General features: G+C 39.4%; 1 protein-coding gene across 1 annotated transcript in view; it reads right to left on the reverse strand.

The window, feature by feature from the left end:
• Window positions 1–17,227, reverse strand: part of LOC124607171 (gamma-glutamyl hydrolase-like) — an 87,798-nt gene that overhangs the window by 19,797 nt on the left and 50,774 nt on the right. The window contains exons 5-6 of the mRNA XM_047139385.1: window positions 8,886–8,992; window positions 8,569–8,797 (exon numbers count right to left, since the gene is read on the reverse strand). Coding sequence (XP_046995341.1) covers window positions 8,569–8,797; window positions 8,886–8,992 — 336 coding nt within the window. The remainder of the gene's footprint in view (window positions 1–8,568; window positions 8,798–8,885; window positions 8,993–17,227) is intronic.

The raw sequence follows: 17,227 nt of genomic DNA on the forward strand, positions 1-17,227 counted from the left end.
CATGTAAGTGTGTTTAAATAACATATCAACTGTTAATTTCAAGTTGTCATGGTTTCCTTTACCTTCACTTTCCGCTTGTGATATGGAATTGAATAATAAGAATTTTTCTACCTTTGCAAAGCTCTGCAATTGTTGGTTATGGGCCATCAGCTGCTATCATGCCAGAACAACTTCATTTCAAATATTACAGGCTTCACCCAATGAATAAAGAAGCACTATTCATATTGTTTAAGAGAGAAAGCGATACCAAATTTTTTTTTTTTTTTTTTTTTTTTTTTTTTTTTTGTCAAACAGAGTATTAACTGAAATAATCAATTATTGACAATATAATTTAAATGGATAGATAAAAAATCTACTCACAAAGAGGCAGCAGGAGAAACACACACACACACACACACACACACACACACACACACACACAAGTTAAACTCTCCTCTGACCCAGGGTCCCAGATAACTTTTAACTTTTCTGAACTGTACCCGTTTTCCTAAATCTCTCCAGTCCTATTCCTTCACCCCTCTTCTGTCCCCTTCAGCTCTTCTGCCAGAAGAAGGAGCCACAGGTTCCAAAGGCTTGTAAAAGTTAAACCTTTTTGTGTGTGCATGTCCTCCTGTCGCCCTTAGTGAGTAGATTTTTTTATTTATCCATTTACATTATAGAGCATTAACTGAAATAGTTTCTTTCATGAGAATATGTAACATTTCAATCTGGTTAGTCTTGCTATGAAATAAATTCATAAAACAATCTCTGAACGAACCTACATGGTAAACTAATGGATTAATGACCCATTTGAAAGTATAAAGTAATATTTTCAGTCAAAGGTCAGCATATGTTCCCTATAAATTTCTTTAGTTATGTTGGTGTGTTGCACTGGTGGCTTCTTCCATAGCACAAAGGTTTATGCCAGGTGAAGTATACTGCTTATTGCACACTGTGATTAATAGCATTGGGTATGAGACTTACTTGCAAATAATGTTGCATATATTAAAAACTTTAATGAATTTTCTTTGCCTAAGTAATGAATGATTATTATTCCTGGTTGTTGCTAACTGCCCACTGCTATGAGTACTTCTATGCATAACTTGATGCAACTAATATTATCACGCTGAGCAGTGGCTGTGAGCCTGAAATTGAATAACCTTGCAGAATTGACTATTTGTTGCTGTCAATAAGCAGAAATGGGAAGCAGCCAGTACAAGAGAACATGGAGGAACACATAATGGAATGCCAACTATGAGGACAGCAGAATCCAATGTAGCAAATAGTACAGGAAATAAAGGGTGTCTGCACAAACCTGTGTGCCATTTACCAGTGTACATAATGTCAAAGAGAACTTCAGTTGGTTTCATGTAACACAACTTGAAAAAAGAACATGTAGTACAGAGACTTCAATTTGTAATGCTATTTTCATTTGTGATAATGATATTTACTGTGGACCTGTTTGTGAGCAATGACACGAATTTTCACCTGAGTGGTTAGCTGTAGGGTTTAGAAACAGTTAACTCATTTGAAGTGCACAAAATGTCTTTACTCTCCTAAATTAATTAGCATGTGTGTCATATCACCCAAACATGTTGTCATCATACTTCTTTTAAAAATGTTGTACACCAACAGAACAGCAGAACAATTTGTGCACATGTTGCAAAGACTGTTTCTTCCAGAGTTGTGGCATTTTGTAGTTCCAGTAGGATGGACTGACAAGGGACACCATTTGCGTAAAAATTAACTTCCTAAAGATGAGAACAAAAGCAGTGCTACTGAGCTTACATCTGACATGTTATGAAGTAACTGTCACAGAGGGCTATAATAGCTGTCAGAAAAGGAATCATCAAATGAAAAGCATTATATTAACCAAAATACTTTCTCTAACAGTAAGATCTCTTTTGTGAATTTTCACACATCAACAAGCATAACTGTAATTTGGTACACATTGCATATAAGTGTAAATATATTTCATACTCTTGTTAAACTGTCTGAAAATAGTTGGAAGATCTTGTTCAAGATTTCATTTCATCAAAAAAAAAATAATTTATTTCTTAACTTCTATGAAGGGAGGTCATAAAATTTCTACCTCTGACTAAACTAATGTCAATATTTGAAGGTACACATATGCATTGGAAGCACAGGTTTTTTTCTGTTGTTCATGCAATTCTTTCTGCATTGTGTTCCTTGGCAGACTACTGTAGCAAAAGGAGCAAGTACATTGCTGTGCTGAATAATTTGGTCACATGTGCAGTCATTAGCATTTACAAAAGAAACTGACAAAGTTAGTTCAAGATGAAATGGAGATAATGAATGTGTGTAACGCACAGATCCGTAAGACAAACAATATAGTATCAGACCATTTCTACTGAAGCAATCAAGGATCATCACAACAGCTGAAGCTTTGGTGTTATACAAAAGCCAAAGAACAACTACTGATATCAAGTGTGGCATTAAAGAAGTGTGTCAATGAAATAGCTAAACCCCTTACCTATCTTACCGATTGCTGTGTTAATGAAGACGCTGTGTTAATGAAGACATGTATTCAAGTGCCTTAAAAAATGAGTGTAATTCAGCCGATCCATACAAAGGGAAGTAAAGAAGTAGTTTCAAATTATAGACCAAATCACTAATTCCCACCTTCAATAAAATATTTGAAGCAGTTATCCTGTTACAACTCACAGCCTTTTCCTCAAGACATACAATGCTTATCCAGTCACAGCATGGATTTAATTCCCACCTTCAATAAAATATCTGAAGCAGTTACCTTATTACAACTCTCAGCTTTTTCCTCAAGACATGAAATGCTTACACAGTCGCAGCATGGATTTAGGAAAAAACTAATTTCAGCCACTTCTCTTACCAGTTTCTTCCATGAAGTATACAGTAAAATAGAATTGGGTATCCATGCAACCAGAATATTTCTAGACCTAAGCAAAGCTTCTGACTCAGTAAACCATAGGCTTCTATTATAAAAAAAAAAGAAAAAAAAATTGCAAGCATATAATATCAATGATTCATCAATGAACCTACTAGCCACGTAGCTGATAAATTGGAACAGTGTACCAACCTTACATATCAAATTGATAATAAGGTTTTAACATTCAAATCCATAAGTGAAACAGTGACGAAGGGAGTCCCTCAAGGCTGTTCTTGGCCCTTTCCTTTTTCTAGCATATAGTAATCATATTGCACACTCCTTTAAATCTCACACTGTAAATTATACTGACGACACCTCAGTTTCATTCAATGGCAAAGGTTGTGAGAAAGTGGAATTTTCAACAACTAATAGGGTATTAGAATTAAATACATATTTCCTTGCACAAAGACTGAAGGCCAATGTAAGTAAATACCAGATGCTAATATTTGCAACTGGCATCTCACACTAGGGCTGTTGACAAAATATGGACATATCAATAATTTTTCCGAAAAATGTCGATGTATATCGCCAATATTTTTTTGCCCAATATATCGATGTATCAGTATTAAAATGGCAATATCAAGTTCCAATACTTTTATTTTATATTACATTCTTTTTAATAATTTTTGATAAATATTTGAAGTTATTCTTTTTAAATTGCAGTAGAACATAATTTTACTTCCACTGTGTGAAGGAGTCTTACTACTTTTTGAGCTTCATCACATCCAAACTTTCTCTTTGACTGTGTGAAGGAAGAAGAAGAAGTGGTGGTGGTGGTGGTGTCAATGGCATAACAAGATTTCCAATGTGAAAAAATAGCACACCAGTTGCGTTAAAAAACAATTTTTAATGCAACTAGTGTGTTATTTCTTCACATCAGCAGTCTTTAAAAACAGTTGCTGAAAATTAGGAACAAAAATCTAAATGAAAAGATCGGCCTTTGCAGTAGCGCAGACATGTGAGAGGAAATGCTGATGATCAACACTCGGAGCTACCAAGAGAAACTGCAATTTTTGGCTTCACTACACATTTATGACGCTACAACTGCTAGTTCACTGGCGTTGGCAGAAATGAAAAAGCAGGGAAGTCGACATGAAGTGTCCCAGACAAACCCACATGTATGTCCATCCTTCTGATTGGAGATTTGAGGGACTTCGCTGCTCACTTATGTAATAGAATGGAACACCTACAGTTGCCCTTATGATATTATTTATTATATGGCTACCAGTTTCAGTGCTTCAGTACAGCATCTTCAGGCCTTGATTGATGCTGGTGGCCAAAATCTATGAACTGGGTTTTGCAGACTATCTGTAACAACTAGTTGATGGTTGGAAAAATAACATTGTTGTTACAGGTAGCCTGCAAAAACCAGTTCATAGATGTTGGCCACTGATGAATCATATATACAATTGCAGTTAACCCTATCAGCTACAGTTAAGGCCTAAAGATGGCTACCGAAATGAGTAGCCATATCATAAATAACATCATAACTACGGCTGTAGGTGTTCCATTTTTTACAAATCCTGTAAGTGACAAAATCAAACAACAGACCCATGAGACACCTTTTATTGTGCCACTTACATGGAATTACCATTTTTAGTAAAGTGGTTATCACCAAGAGTGAACGTGCATTGTTTTCCTTTCTCTTCTTGCAGTAAAGGGGATAGGCAGGTTGAAGCTTGTTGATGTACAGAACATGTAATAATAAATCAGTATTTATATAATGGAAGGAAACATTCCACGTGGGAAAAATTATATATAAAAACAAAGATGAGGTGACTTACCGAACAAAAGCGCTGGCAGGTCGATAGACACACAAACAAACACAAACATACACACAAAATTCAAGCTTTCGCAACAAACTGTTGCCTCATCAGGAAAGAGGGAAGGAGAGGGGAAGACGAAAGGAAGTGGGTTTTAAGGGAGAGGGTAAGGAGTCATTCCAATCCTGGGAGCGGAAAGACTTACCTTAGGGGGAAAAAAGGACAGGTATACACTCGCACACACGCACATATCCATCCACACATACAGACACAAACAGACATATTTCTGCTTGTCTGCTTGTGTCTGTATGTGTGGATGGATATGTGCGTGTGTGCAAGTGTATACCTGTCCTTTTTTCCCCCTAAGGTAAGTCTTTCCGCTCCCGGGATTGGAATGACTCCTTACCCTCTCCCTTAAAACCCACTTCCTTTCGTCTTCCCCTCTCCTTCCCTCTTTCCTGATGAGGCAACAGTTTGTTGCGAAAGCTTGAATTTTGTGTGTATGTTTGTGTTTGTTTGTGTGTCTATCGACCTGCCAGTGCTTTTGTTCAGCAAGTCACCTCATCTTTGTTTTTATATATAAATCAGTATTTAAATATACATCTCTAAAACTGGAGCTATATTTACAATTAACGGCCAATATTTTTATAGACAGATACGTTGTTATTTCTTCCATCGATATCGATACTTTTTTCAATATACTGAGAGCCGATAATGATATTTTTATAAACATTGATATACTGGATTCCCAATATTTTTTAAAATATCAACAGTCTTTGATATTTTTTGTGGGATCTAAAATTTAAAAACCTCTCTCACACCAGCCTGATTTAGCTTCACTGATCAGGATAGTAAAAAAACACGCGTATATTAAGGGAATTTTCATTCACAAAGCAGGCTTATCACATTCACACAGTTCAATACTGTTCTATCCTGATTAAATTGAGCTTAACTTAAATTCCATAAGGCAGTGAAGCAATTTCGAAGTCTCGGTGCGACGAAAATTGTCAGTCGATCTCCTGAAAACATTTGTAATAATTATTAACTTTCGGTGATCACATGGGGAAGACTGGAGATCTGCTGGTAGGACCATGTTAGCCTATTTATTGGACGTTATAAACTGGATATCTTGAGCATACAAAACGGCAGGTTTGTCCATTGTAAATCAGACGTTCCCCACTGATCCCGTGCAACACAGCGTAGTAAGCAGACACTGTCAATAATAATCAGTTACATAATACGCGAACACACTTACTTTAGTTCAGTTCATGTATTAAATTCCTTATCATACAGAATCTCATCAAGATGGCGACTCGCTCAACAATACATACATATACATCTTCGTTCTTTCATGGCTAATCGGCAAGATCTCCATCGTTCTTTTCATAAGAGAGAACAAAGATAGCAGAGAAGCTATTCCATGGAGTAAATGCATGCTCCAAGGAATAATAGGGCCTGAAACTACTTTTCATTGATAATCATCGTATACTAAAGTTTAGGAATCGGTAAGATAAGAACAGATATTTCGAGATATGTACTGAGTTATATAATTTATAAAATTTCTGAAAATATCGAGGAGAGACTGCTGCAAGAGACATTACAAGTCCTAGCTCACACCATTCATGCATAAATTAGTTATGAGGGATAGTGGCAGAGGAAGTGAACAGCTGTAAATTCCTAGTGTCTATCTGGATATTGCTGTGTAATGACGTAGGCACTGGGCTGTTATTTTCTGTCTGAACTGTCCAAAATGGTGCTCACTCACAGTCTGAAAACTGTATGTTATGGACAATCTGTCTCTATCTTACCTATTGCATGGGGTTGTGTTGTAGACATACACCTTAGAAGAATACTGCTGCTACAAAAAAAGAGTTACGGGTCACACAAGGACTGGGCTATAAAAGTTTTTGTCATGAAGTTTTCATACAACACAAATTCTTCACCATCTATTCTTTGTACCTCTATAAATTAATTACTCTTTTTTGTCTCTAAGAAAACTGAAGTAATTAAATATAGTGATATACATGAGCACAACATAAGGTCCAAAGACAAAGAATAAAAGTAAAAATGACAGACCGGAGCCTATGCACTAATGGGGTGATAAAATATAATAAGCCACCACAGTCTCTGAAAAATAGTAATAAAAATAATTCAAATCAAAACTAAAAAAAGTCTTAATTGAAATGTGTCTGTATTCACTTAACAAATTTTAAAGCACAAAACATTAAGAGCCCACTGATGTGCTGTAACATCATATGCAAGTTAGACATAAAATGTTTCAAGTGGTTTTATAAATCAGCAAGAACATTCTGATAAAATATAGAGTTCAGAATAAGTGGTAAATTAATGTTTTCTGCTGTACTAATATATTTCTGTCAAGCATTATTGATTGTGTGTAATCACTACCTTAACACTAAGACCTTTTGAATTTGACATTTCCAAAACCCTTCATATTGATGACTAGATGCAAAAACAATTAAATAAATAAAGATCCACTACCAGCCAAACAACTGTCAGAAAGAGTGGTGTTAGTATAAGGTCAGTGCATAAGAACCTGAACGATCTACTGTACACAATCAGAATGTCAGCATGATGGGTTCCTTGTTTGTTAATGCTCATTCAAAGGTAGGAATGCTGTAGAAACGTTGAGAACACGGAAGCACAAGGAAAACAAGGTTTTCAGCCATGTGATAATAAAGGACAAATGTTGGTTTCACAATTATAACCCTTAAACAAATAAAAGGTGCAAAAAATTCCCCCTGTCAAAGAAGATTGGTTGTATTTGGGAGGAGACCAGACAGCGAGGTCATCGGTCTCATCGGTTTAGGGAAGGACAGGAAAGGAAGTCAGCCATGTCTTTTCAAAGAACCATCCCGGCATTTGCCTGGAGTGATTTAGGGAAATCACGGAAAACCTAAATCAAGATGGCCGGAAGCGGGATTCAACTGTCATCCTCCCGAATGCGAGTCCAGTGTGTGTCAAAGAAGACAAGGACAGAATTCTCTCCTGGAAACATTATGCTGCCCGACTCTTGAGATTGTCACTGACTATACAAAAAAGGAACAGGAAATTACAACAGATAATTACAAAATATTCTGATTACTCTGTAGCCTGGGATCAAGCAGAAGAGTTAAGAAATGAGTGAGAAAGATGTGCAACTACTGCATGACTATGCACCTGATCACCTTCACTCAAGAAACTATGACTCTGTTCACACTTAGTCTATGAGATCTTACCACAACTGCCTTGCTTGGTATATCTAGCACCCAGTGATTTCAACCGTCATGTTTTCTTTGTGTTACTTTTCCATAGTCAAACTGGAGACTTCTCTTTTCTTCCATGTGAAGGTATGAACTTTACTAATGGCCTTCTAAAATATAAATCAAACTATGTCTTTCAACATTATTGCCCAATTCTCACTCTTTCTCTCATTTTTCTTTCTCTCCTTCTTGTAAGCTTCATCATTAATAATCTCAAATTCTCTTTGGTCTTGATTTATTGATTTATTTTATCAACCTCAAGTCCAATTTCTTCCTTGCATTTTTTCTGAACTCTTTTTACTTTGCATACAAAACCATTCTACCTCCACTATCATCTGTGACAGGTTTCTGTATTCATTTTGCCCTAGTTCTCCTCACCCTTATTTCCCTACCACCTCCACCCCTCTCAGACTACATCATTATCATGCTGTGATAAAAAGGTGGTTACATTGTCATCATTACTTTCCTCATTGACAATGGCTACACCAAACTTACTTATAAAATCTAAATACACAATATTCTTCATATCATATATCTTCATTTAAGTTCAGGAGATTTTTTGCTTACGTGGCAGTTTATATCCTGTCCTTAAGTTAGTGCATGAGGTGAAAACAAATGCAAATAAATAATAAGAATTACTTACCTTCATTCACAAAAAAGTTTGCAAAGTACTGCATCGCAACCACTGCATCTGAACTATGGGGTATGTTTTTATTTGATTTCCATTCATATGCATTTTTTTCTGGATGAAAAATGACACCATAAAAAGGATACAGTCTTGACTGGATAGATGATATAAATTCCACACCATTTATATCATGGTTCACAGAGAGGACATGCCACTGCCCACTCAAGCCAAATTCCGTTAAGTTCTATAAACATAATACCAGAATATGTAAACATCACTATTATCTATATTAACAAGAGACTGAAATATGCTGTTTTTAGTACCAGAATTACCTTTCGAGTTACGCAGAAGTTGTGGTAATTGGCAGTAATATTCTGTGACCCAAGAGCAGTTATAACATTCTGTGGAGCTGCACCAAAAAGGCTGCTTTCATTGAAATCTGCCGTGAAAAACAAATGTTTATATGACAAAATGAATGTTAAGTTATTTGGTATAATAATCTTCTGGGGGTGTAAAGGAGGGGTATGCATCAATAAGAGGAGGCTGAGTATTAAGGATTAAGAAGTTTTTTCATATTATTGCATATGTGCATTTAAGTTATGAGCAGACTTGAGACTTCACATCACAGTCTAATTGCAATTAGTAGAAACACAAACCACAAGCAATTTCAGAAGGGCCAACACTGAAACAGTGACAAAGTTACAATTGGCAACTGCAATTTAGAATAGACACACAGATGTAGACCACTCACAAAAAATCACAATGACAGTCTACTACACACAAGGTTTGTAGTTTTCATACTGGAGAGCACTGAGACATTTATCGATGGGAATTAATCTAGACTGCAGCCTACGCTACAGATCAGCCTGCTACCAAAACCAAGATTTCTGGGTGGGTGGGTGGGAGAGAGGGGGGGTGGGGGGGGGGGGGGGGGGGGGGTGCAGATGTTGGGGTGGGCAATATCACTAGCCAAAAGATTTATTTAGAATCTGCACCGGTGTGACAATGTCACTAGACAAAAACAACACCGTCAGCACAAGGTACCATATGGGCCGATGGGGGTTTGACAACAAGCTGGGGAGTGGAGCTCTGCAAAAGGAAATGAAAACTCGCCATGTGAGTCAATCTATAGGAAAGCAGAAACCCGAAACCACATACAGATGTGCGTGGGGGTAAACACAACACACAACAGGCATGGAAAGTTGATGACAGCACATAGAAACAGCACGCAGCACAAGGTGCAAGGCACGATACATGGTGGTTGAACACGGCATTACAACTGCCCCACCCAGCTGACTGTCACCACTTCCATCAGTAGGTCTGTCCAAGCATCACATGTGGCCCCAATACTGCTACAATAACTACACCAGCTGATCTGTCTCCATCGTAATATCCACTGGCAGGGATACTAAATCACTCCCTTCTAAAAAGGCCGTGCAAGGCCAAAAATAGCCAGCTTAGGTCCCGACCACTGGCGCAAAACCGGAGAGAGCGCCAGAGACCCAGGCAGCAGATTGGCTACTGAAGACAACAATGCCAACGCCACTGGCTCTGCCAGAGGGGCAGAAGGGTGCATAGGCAGAGGTAACAGTCAGTACACTGGTAGAGACGAGCCACATCCACAGACTAGGAGCAGGAGCAGGAGAAGGAGAAGGAGGAGGAGGAAGACGAGGTGGAGGTTGGGTCAGAGTCCATGGGCTCCACATCGGGAGACATAGGAGCAAGCCTCACTGGGCCTGAGGCCACAGGCAAAGGGAGGGCACCACAGGGCATGGGGGAGATGGCAACAGGAAAGCACAATGCTGCAAATGGGAGCCTGCACCTGGAACAATGCCGTGGCCAACATTGCCACTGGGCTGACTGGAATACTGCCACAGTGATGTCCCAACAGGGCACAGGTACAACTGATTTGCATGAGAGGTCACCTGCACCCAACCAATGCCCTGCACAAACAACTGCCGATCTTTGTGATGCACCACAACACCTGGCATCCATCCCTGATGCTGGCCTAAAGAACAGGCACAAATGGCAGTCCTAGGGGCAAAATGTGGCAGGCCACAGTTGTCCAGGACATGTGACTCAGAATGCAACAAATCCAGGAGCCCCAGTCTGGTTTCCATGCAAACATCCTGCCGAACTGCAACTGGTAATCACGTCACTCTGTATGGTAGCCAGAAACCTTGACAACACATCATCGCAGGAAGAGGCAGACACGACTTCTTCATTAGGATCTTGAACATACAGATTCCATCTACCAAGTTAGAAGTTGAGTGAAACAGGGCAGTAGTCAGATGCTGGATACTGTTTAGATACAAAAGTCTTGTAACTCCCACAACACAAACTGCTGATTGTTATCATACACTAGGTTCCTGGGGGATCCCTCGATGGCAAAAATAACTGACAATGCATCAACAGTGGCAGTTGACAACATGGAAGACAGCTTGGTTACATACAGGAAATTTGATGAAGCATCAACCACCAACAACCACATACTGCCCAAAAACGTACCTGCAAAATAGACACCCACCCTGTCCCAATCGCATTCTGAACAGTCAACAGGAAAATAGGCACAGTGGCGAAAACTGGTTCTGCGCACGGCGGTCAAGGGGAAAACTGGCATGGTGGCGCAGCCTGGTTCTGCGCACAGACTGCAAGCCTGAAGTTTGAAGCTGCAATCGATCACCAGCAGTAGACTTGATGTTCACCAATGCCTCCATATGAGTCATACTCCAGTGCGACATATACAGCAACTGGAGTAATTGAGGATGCAGCATGGGGGAGGGCAACCATTCGACAGCACTGCTCCTCTGTCACAAGCATGAGGGCCCTATCGATGACTCTGAGTTCATCACATAAGAGAAAAAAATGTACACTGTGCTGGATCTGCACACAAAGAGACGCACTCAAGCCAATCCACCAGGGCAGCTGAAACAATTTTCTTATAAACTGGGTCAGCAGCTGTGTCAGTCATGACCATTCACACTGTCCATGGAAAATCAGTTTGCTGCAAGGTATCATCCAGTGCAAACACAAGAGCCACCTTACGATTGAACTCTGGGTCAAGCTACACCGGTAGTCACGAAAGCACATTGGCATTTGCATGCTATACTTGGCAGTGGAGGAGTAATGTAATGTAACAATTACTGACAAAAAGGGACCACCTCAGAAATCAATGGGCAGTCATATCTGGTATCTTGGAACAAGGGCCATGTAAGAAAACCAGTATCTTATGGTCAGCGATGAAGCGTAACCTTCCCCCATACAAGAAAATGAGAAACTTTTTAATCCCAAAAACAACAGCTGGCTCATCCTTTTCCACCTGTGCTGCAGAAAGAGTCTATGAGGCACAAGTGATAGACTTTTTGGTGCCATTCGGATTCTGATGGGACTGAACTGCAACAAAGCCATACTGGGAAGCATCACAGGCCAGGGTAAAGATTTACCCAGTGTAAAAGAAGTCAAACAAGGAGCAGAGCTCAAACACTGCTTGAGGGATTGAAATGCACATTGACAATCTGCAGACCAGACAAACTTAATGCCCTTTTGGCACAGCCGGTTAAGAGGATAGCAAATGTGTGCAGCCTGCAGAATGAACTTAGGATCAAACGAAATCTTGCACATAAAAGACTGGACTTCCTTCAGGTTTCTGGACGCCAGCAGATTGACAATGGCTTTGATATGTTCGTTTGTAGGGATAAGGCCATCTTTGCTACGCATCTGTCCCGAAAAATGCACCTTTGGGGAGAAAAAACTACACTTCTCCAGCTTACAACAAAGGCCGTTCTCCAGAAGGCTTTGGAACACTGTCTGCAGGTTTCGTAAATGCTCCTCTTGTGTAGAGCCCACATCCCAGATGTATCAAGGTAGTTCACACAACAGGGAATGTCTGGAATCCACTGCTCCAAACATCGTTGATACATTTCCAGTGCACACAAGATTCCGAAATGCAAGCAATTAAATTGACAAAGCCTAAAGACTCTTTTGAGTAAATAGAAAGTCCAAGAGGCTGTGATCAACAGAAATTGCACGTATGCATCGCACAACTCAATGCTTGAAAAATACTGCCCCCCTCCCCAACCCCCCCCCCCCCCCCTCCCTCCCAATGATTTCGCCAATAACTCCTTCAGCTGGAGAATGGTAAAGGAATCTGCGACACATTGCACACTGACAATCTGTTTAAAATTGGTGAAAACATGCACAGCGCAATCAGGCTTCTGAACCACCACCAAAGGGGGGTCTCAGAGAAACAGGAGCAACAATTCCTTGTTCTTGTCAACATTGCAACTCAGCCTTTACCTTGGAGAGCTTACAGAAGGGAATGAGGCATAAGCAACAAAATTTAGGCACCATCGATGACTTAAGTGAAACATTAACCTTGAAATTTTCTGCCCAGCAAAAGTAATCTAACACAGCTGGTTGCAAGATTGTAGTAAAGAGTTCAAATCCTGAAAAGGGACCAACAAACACAAAACAAACTTTGTCAATTATCTGGATGCCAAAAACAAAAAAAGCGTCTTATCCAAAAATATTTTGCACCAACAGGGAGTTGACCACTAATAATGTAAGTTGTCGTTTCACACTCTTATAACATGCAGAGACAGAGAACTGCCCCATATAAGGATACACTGTTTAGTATATGACACAACTTGACATACGGCCATTGCAACATCAGGTAGCCCAAGAGCCTGAACATACCTAATTAATGAGTCTGATCATCACTCCTGTGTCTACCTGAAATTCTACTGGGTGCCCATCCACTAACAACATCAGCAAGATAGACCAGGATGCCCGTGCAGGGCGTCAGAGACAGCCCACAGTCGAGTGAAGGCACAGAGGCAACCAATCACTGACCCGCAGCTCTTCAACTGTCACAATCAGATGCTAAGTTGCACACTTGACAGTATACCACAAACATGGCCTCCATGTGTAGGCAATCTCGTTGAACATGTACCAAAAATTGGGGTAAGACTACTGGCTCGCCCTATGAGTGTAAGGAGAGCAATACCAACGACCCGCGAAACGCTTAGTGCAAGGATTATGACACCGCAATCAATGCAAACGTACCGAGCCTGACATGGGTAACAGGCAGGACCACGACGCAACTGCATTGGAATTGTCAACAGTTTCAGTTCAAGGCAACTCAGTGATGGGTAAGGCCACATGGAACACCGGGGGCTGTTTACCATGCACACATACACATTCCACCCACCAATCTTCGAAAAAAATGTCTGATGTCACTGCCATAAGCTCATGCCATTCCACAGTCTGTGTAATGTCAGCTAAAGAAGGATCGAAAAAGGTTAATTCTCTAGTTTGAACCTCAGGATCAGGTGTTAACCGGACAATAACATCACAAATTAGTGAGTCTGCATATCTGGTAGCAAATTTGGGCCACTCGAAACAACAATTGCATGAAGGACCCTGAAAACCAGCGAGCCAGGCTGCATACGACTGCCCGAGGCACTGATGGTGTTGGTTAAATTGCAACAGTGCTGCCATCACATGGGTTTGATGTCCAAAACACTGCATAAGCTACTGACAAAGTTTGTCAAAAGGGGAATTTCTTGGGATCAGTGAAGGAATATTAAAGCATACAACTGTGTCTTCTTTCCATTTCACAATCAACTACAAAATAACATTAAAAGCTAATTCCAAGACAAGAGCGTATTATCCATTGACATCACATTTACTGACACTTTATCACAACAAAACACATTACAAACATTTTGGAGTTTTAATGCAGTGTATGTTAGCTTCCTGCACATTTCTGAAAATGGAACACCTAATTTTATGGGTGTTCAATCTGCAGCATTTATGAGTTTCTACAATGAAACAGTAATGTTCCCATGTTGTCTTGCATCTTGTGCTGTTCTGTCTTGGCTGATAGAAGAAAACCAAACAACAACCAGCAACTTAAATCTTTGTCAAACTAAAAAACCGTAATTGTTGGTTTTTATATTTATACTTGTGTCTTATGAAAATATGAAATTTAAGTGATATAGCATGTCTCTCCAAAAGATGTCAGCTTTAATATGGCCTGTTGTGCTAAAGTGTTACAAAATGTGATGTTCATTTAGCACTCTAAATAGGTAGTTACAACAAAGGAAATGATTCTCATCATATATTAATGCACATTTTGTGTATCTTAGTTTATTTGATTATGGATGAAATCAGCTAGTGTCACTTTCTATGCTGCAAAATGATCTATGACCAATTCATTGAAATTTGGATGATTCAGCAGTACTTTTTCAAGAGAAAACATCACAAGTGCACGAAGTCTGTCATCATTCATAGTATTTCGCACGAACGTTTTCACCTGTAAGCAACATTCTGCCTCTCCAGTCATCATTCAGAAGGTCACTATTATCTGCAGAAGTTTAGCACTTGCAAGAAAAAAAGCTTTTACCAAGTTGTTCTCATAAAGAAATTTTGGTGAGGTCATAGCACCTGATGCTTTCATAAAACACTTTTGGTGTTACAATACATTCATTTCATGAGGTAAGTCTGAAGACTAATTTAAACAAATTAACAGCTACTTTCAGGTTTTTTTTCTGGGAAAAGTAATGTGGCAATTTGGCACACTTATTTCCTGTAAGCATTCATGAAACTCTCGCTGGGTGGTGATACTCATACTATCATTAGCGTATTCTAGCGTACTCTAGAGAAACATTTACGAACTTATTCCTACAGAGGACAAAACTGCCAATTAATTCTAAATGTCAATTAGTGATGCATCAAAGCATAATAGAGCTATTCAGGGCCATGTTTTGATATTGAAGTTTCATACACTCTGTTCACTCCTTTCTGATGTAAACAGTGGAACATGTAAACAGTTGTTATTTAGTAATGGTAGGCATCCTTAGACTAAACAATCAGAGCCTTTGGGAGCTCCATATGAGCAAATGTTTGAGCTCCATATGAGCAAATGTTTGATGATGCAAGCTGTGCTGATCTGCCGTTAAATGAAGAAATGCATGTTTTACAGCCATAACAAAACCTTCACCTTTCGTAGAGTGACACTACATAGAACTAACTAGTATTCAAAGCACAGTCTTGACATGGAAAATCATTCTCACCTTCTCACAAATGGTGTTCTAATTAATAGTGTTGCCTTGAAATTGCTTTCCATTTATCCATATAAGGAGCAACGTTTCAGCCTCATCCTGAATACAAAACCATTGTTTAGGTACTCTTGTCACTCCCTTTAAAGCATCTATCTCTTTAATCTTGTCCTTGCCTCTAACTTCAGACCTTTGATGCAAGTGCTTCAGCAGTTTACCATTAGGATTTTCATACTCTCACCTGTGGGTGGCATTTTCTTTTATCTTACACTGATACTTCTGGGTTTCCTCAGGCTATTGTTATCTGGAATTGATGGAAGGTCACCTAATCTAAAAAACCCTTGTGTGCACCCCACACACAGTCAGGTACCAGAGTGTGTATTGCACACCTGACTCATTTAGGGAGACCCTGCAGTTCTCAACCTTATGGCAGAAGTCCAGGAAGTCACAACCTAGCTCATCACAGAACCTTCAAAGTATTTGGTTCAATCCTTCCAACCGACTCAGAACCAAAGGGCCACAATCAGTTCTGGGGACAATGCCGCATAGTGTGAAATTCATTGAAACTACAGGTGAACACGTGGTCTTCTCAACCTTCTCTGCCAGTCACTGGAATGATCCAAGTATGACCTCAGAGCCCAGACGACAGGCATCATTTGTTCCAGTGCACTACAGTCTGCAGCTGGTGCACCCTGTTCCCTCAATGCAAGACTTGTGCCTTGTTATTAAAGACGGAGTATTTTCTCCAAGCAAAAGGTCAATTAGCATTAAGTAATCATATGTTTTATAGTTTTAAGTTATGAAAATTCATTTATAATTAGTATAGTGAAGGGTTGTCCCAAAATCTTTCCTTTAAAAGAGGAAATCTGTAGTGTTACTGCTGTTTAGGCAAATAACGTTTCCCACTCCCTATTTATGACAAGGAAAGATGACAAGGACAAAATAGTAAAGTAATATCTGGTAGGGGAATAGCTAGCAAAACACATACTGTGCACGGTCATTTTGTTTCATGTTTGTGCAGAGTCGAATGAAGAGGTGTGTGGTTCAAGTAATTGGTAAGTAAATGTCTTCACCTTCTGTGGGTAAGCCTTTTACATTTTGACATGATGGCTTGGTGGTGTCTTGACTGTCAAGGAGCAGATACACTCTCCAAGAATGAAAACAGCAACGAACAACGGAAGCTCTAAAAATGAAATGAATTACTTCTTATTGAGTCTTCAAGGCAGATGTTGTACTTCATTTATATTGTATCTACTCCAAGTTACAAAGTAATCATAATCTGTTCACCCATTGATACAAATAGAAGACAGTCAATTATGAAAACTCATTTTGTAATTATAGTATATATCATTTTCCCGACCATCAATAACAGCTGCAAAGGCAAAGAGTGAAAGTTTTCCAGGGCTACAAATGATTCTACAGAGATATTGCTTTGAAGGACCTCCACATAAAGAAGATAGTTAACGGTGACTGAGTTACACTAAACATTAATTAACACACAATGTTTCGGGTGACAGATCAAATGTGAGTTTCAAACACGTATGAAGACGGTCAAAACAGACATTTCAACAGGTCATATTTTTTAGTTATGGTTGTTGTGGATCATATGCTAC

The sequence above is a fragment of the Schistocerca americana genome, chromosome 3 (genome assembly GCF_021461395.2).
Source record: "Schistocerca americana isolate TAMUIC-IGC-003095 chromosome 3, iqSchAmer2.1, whole genome shotgun sequence".
NCBI lineage: Eukaryota > Metazoa > Arthropoda > Insecta > Orthoptera > Acrididae > Schistocerca > Schistocerca americana.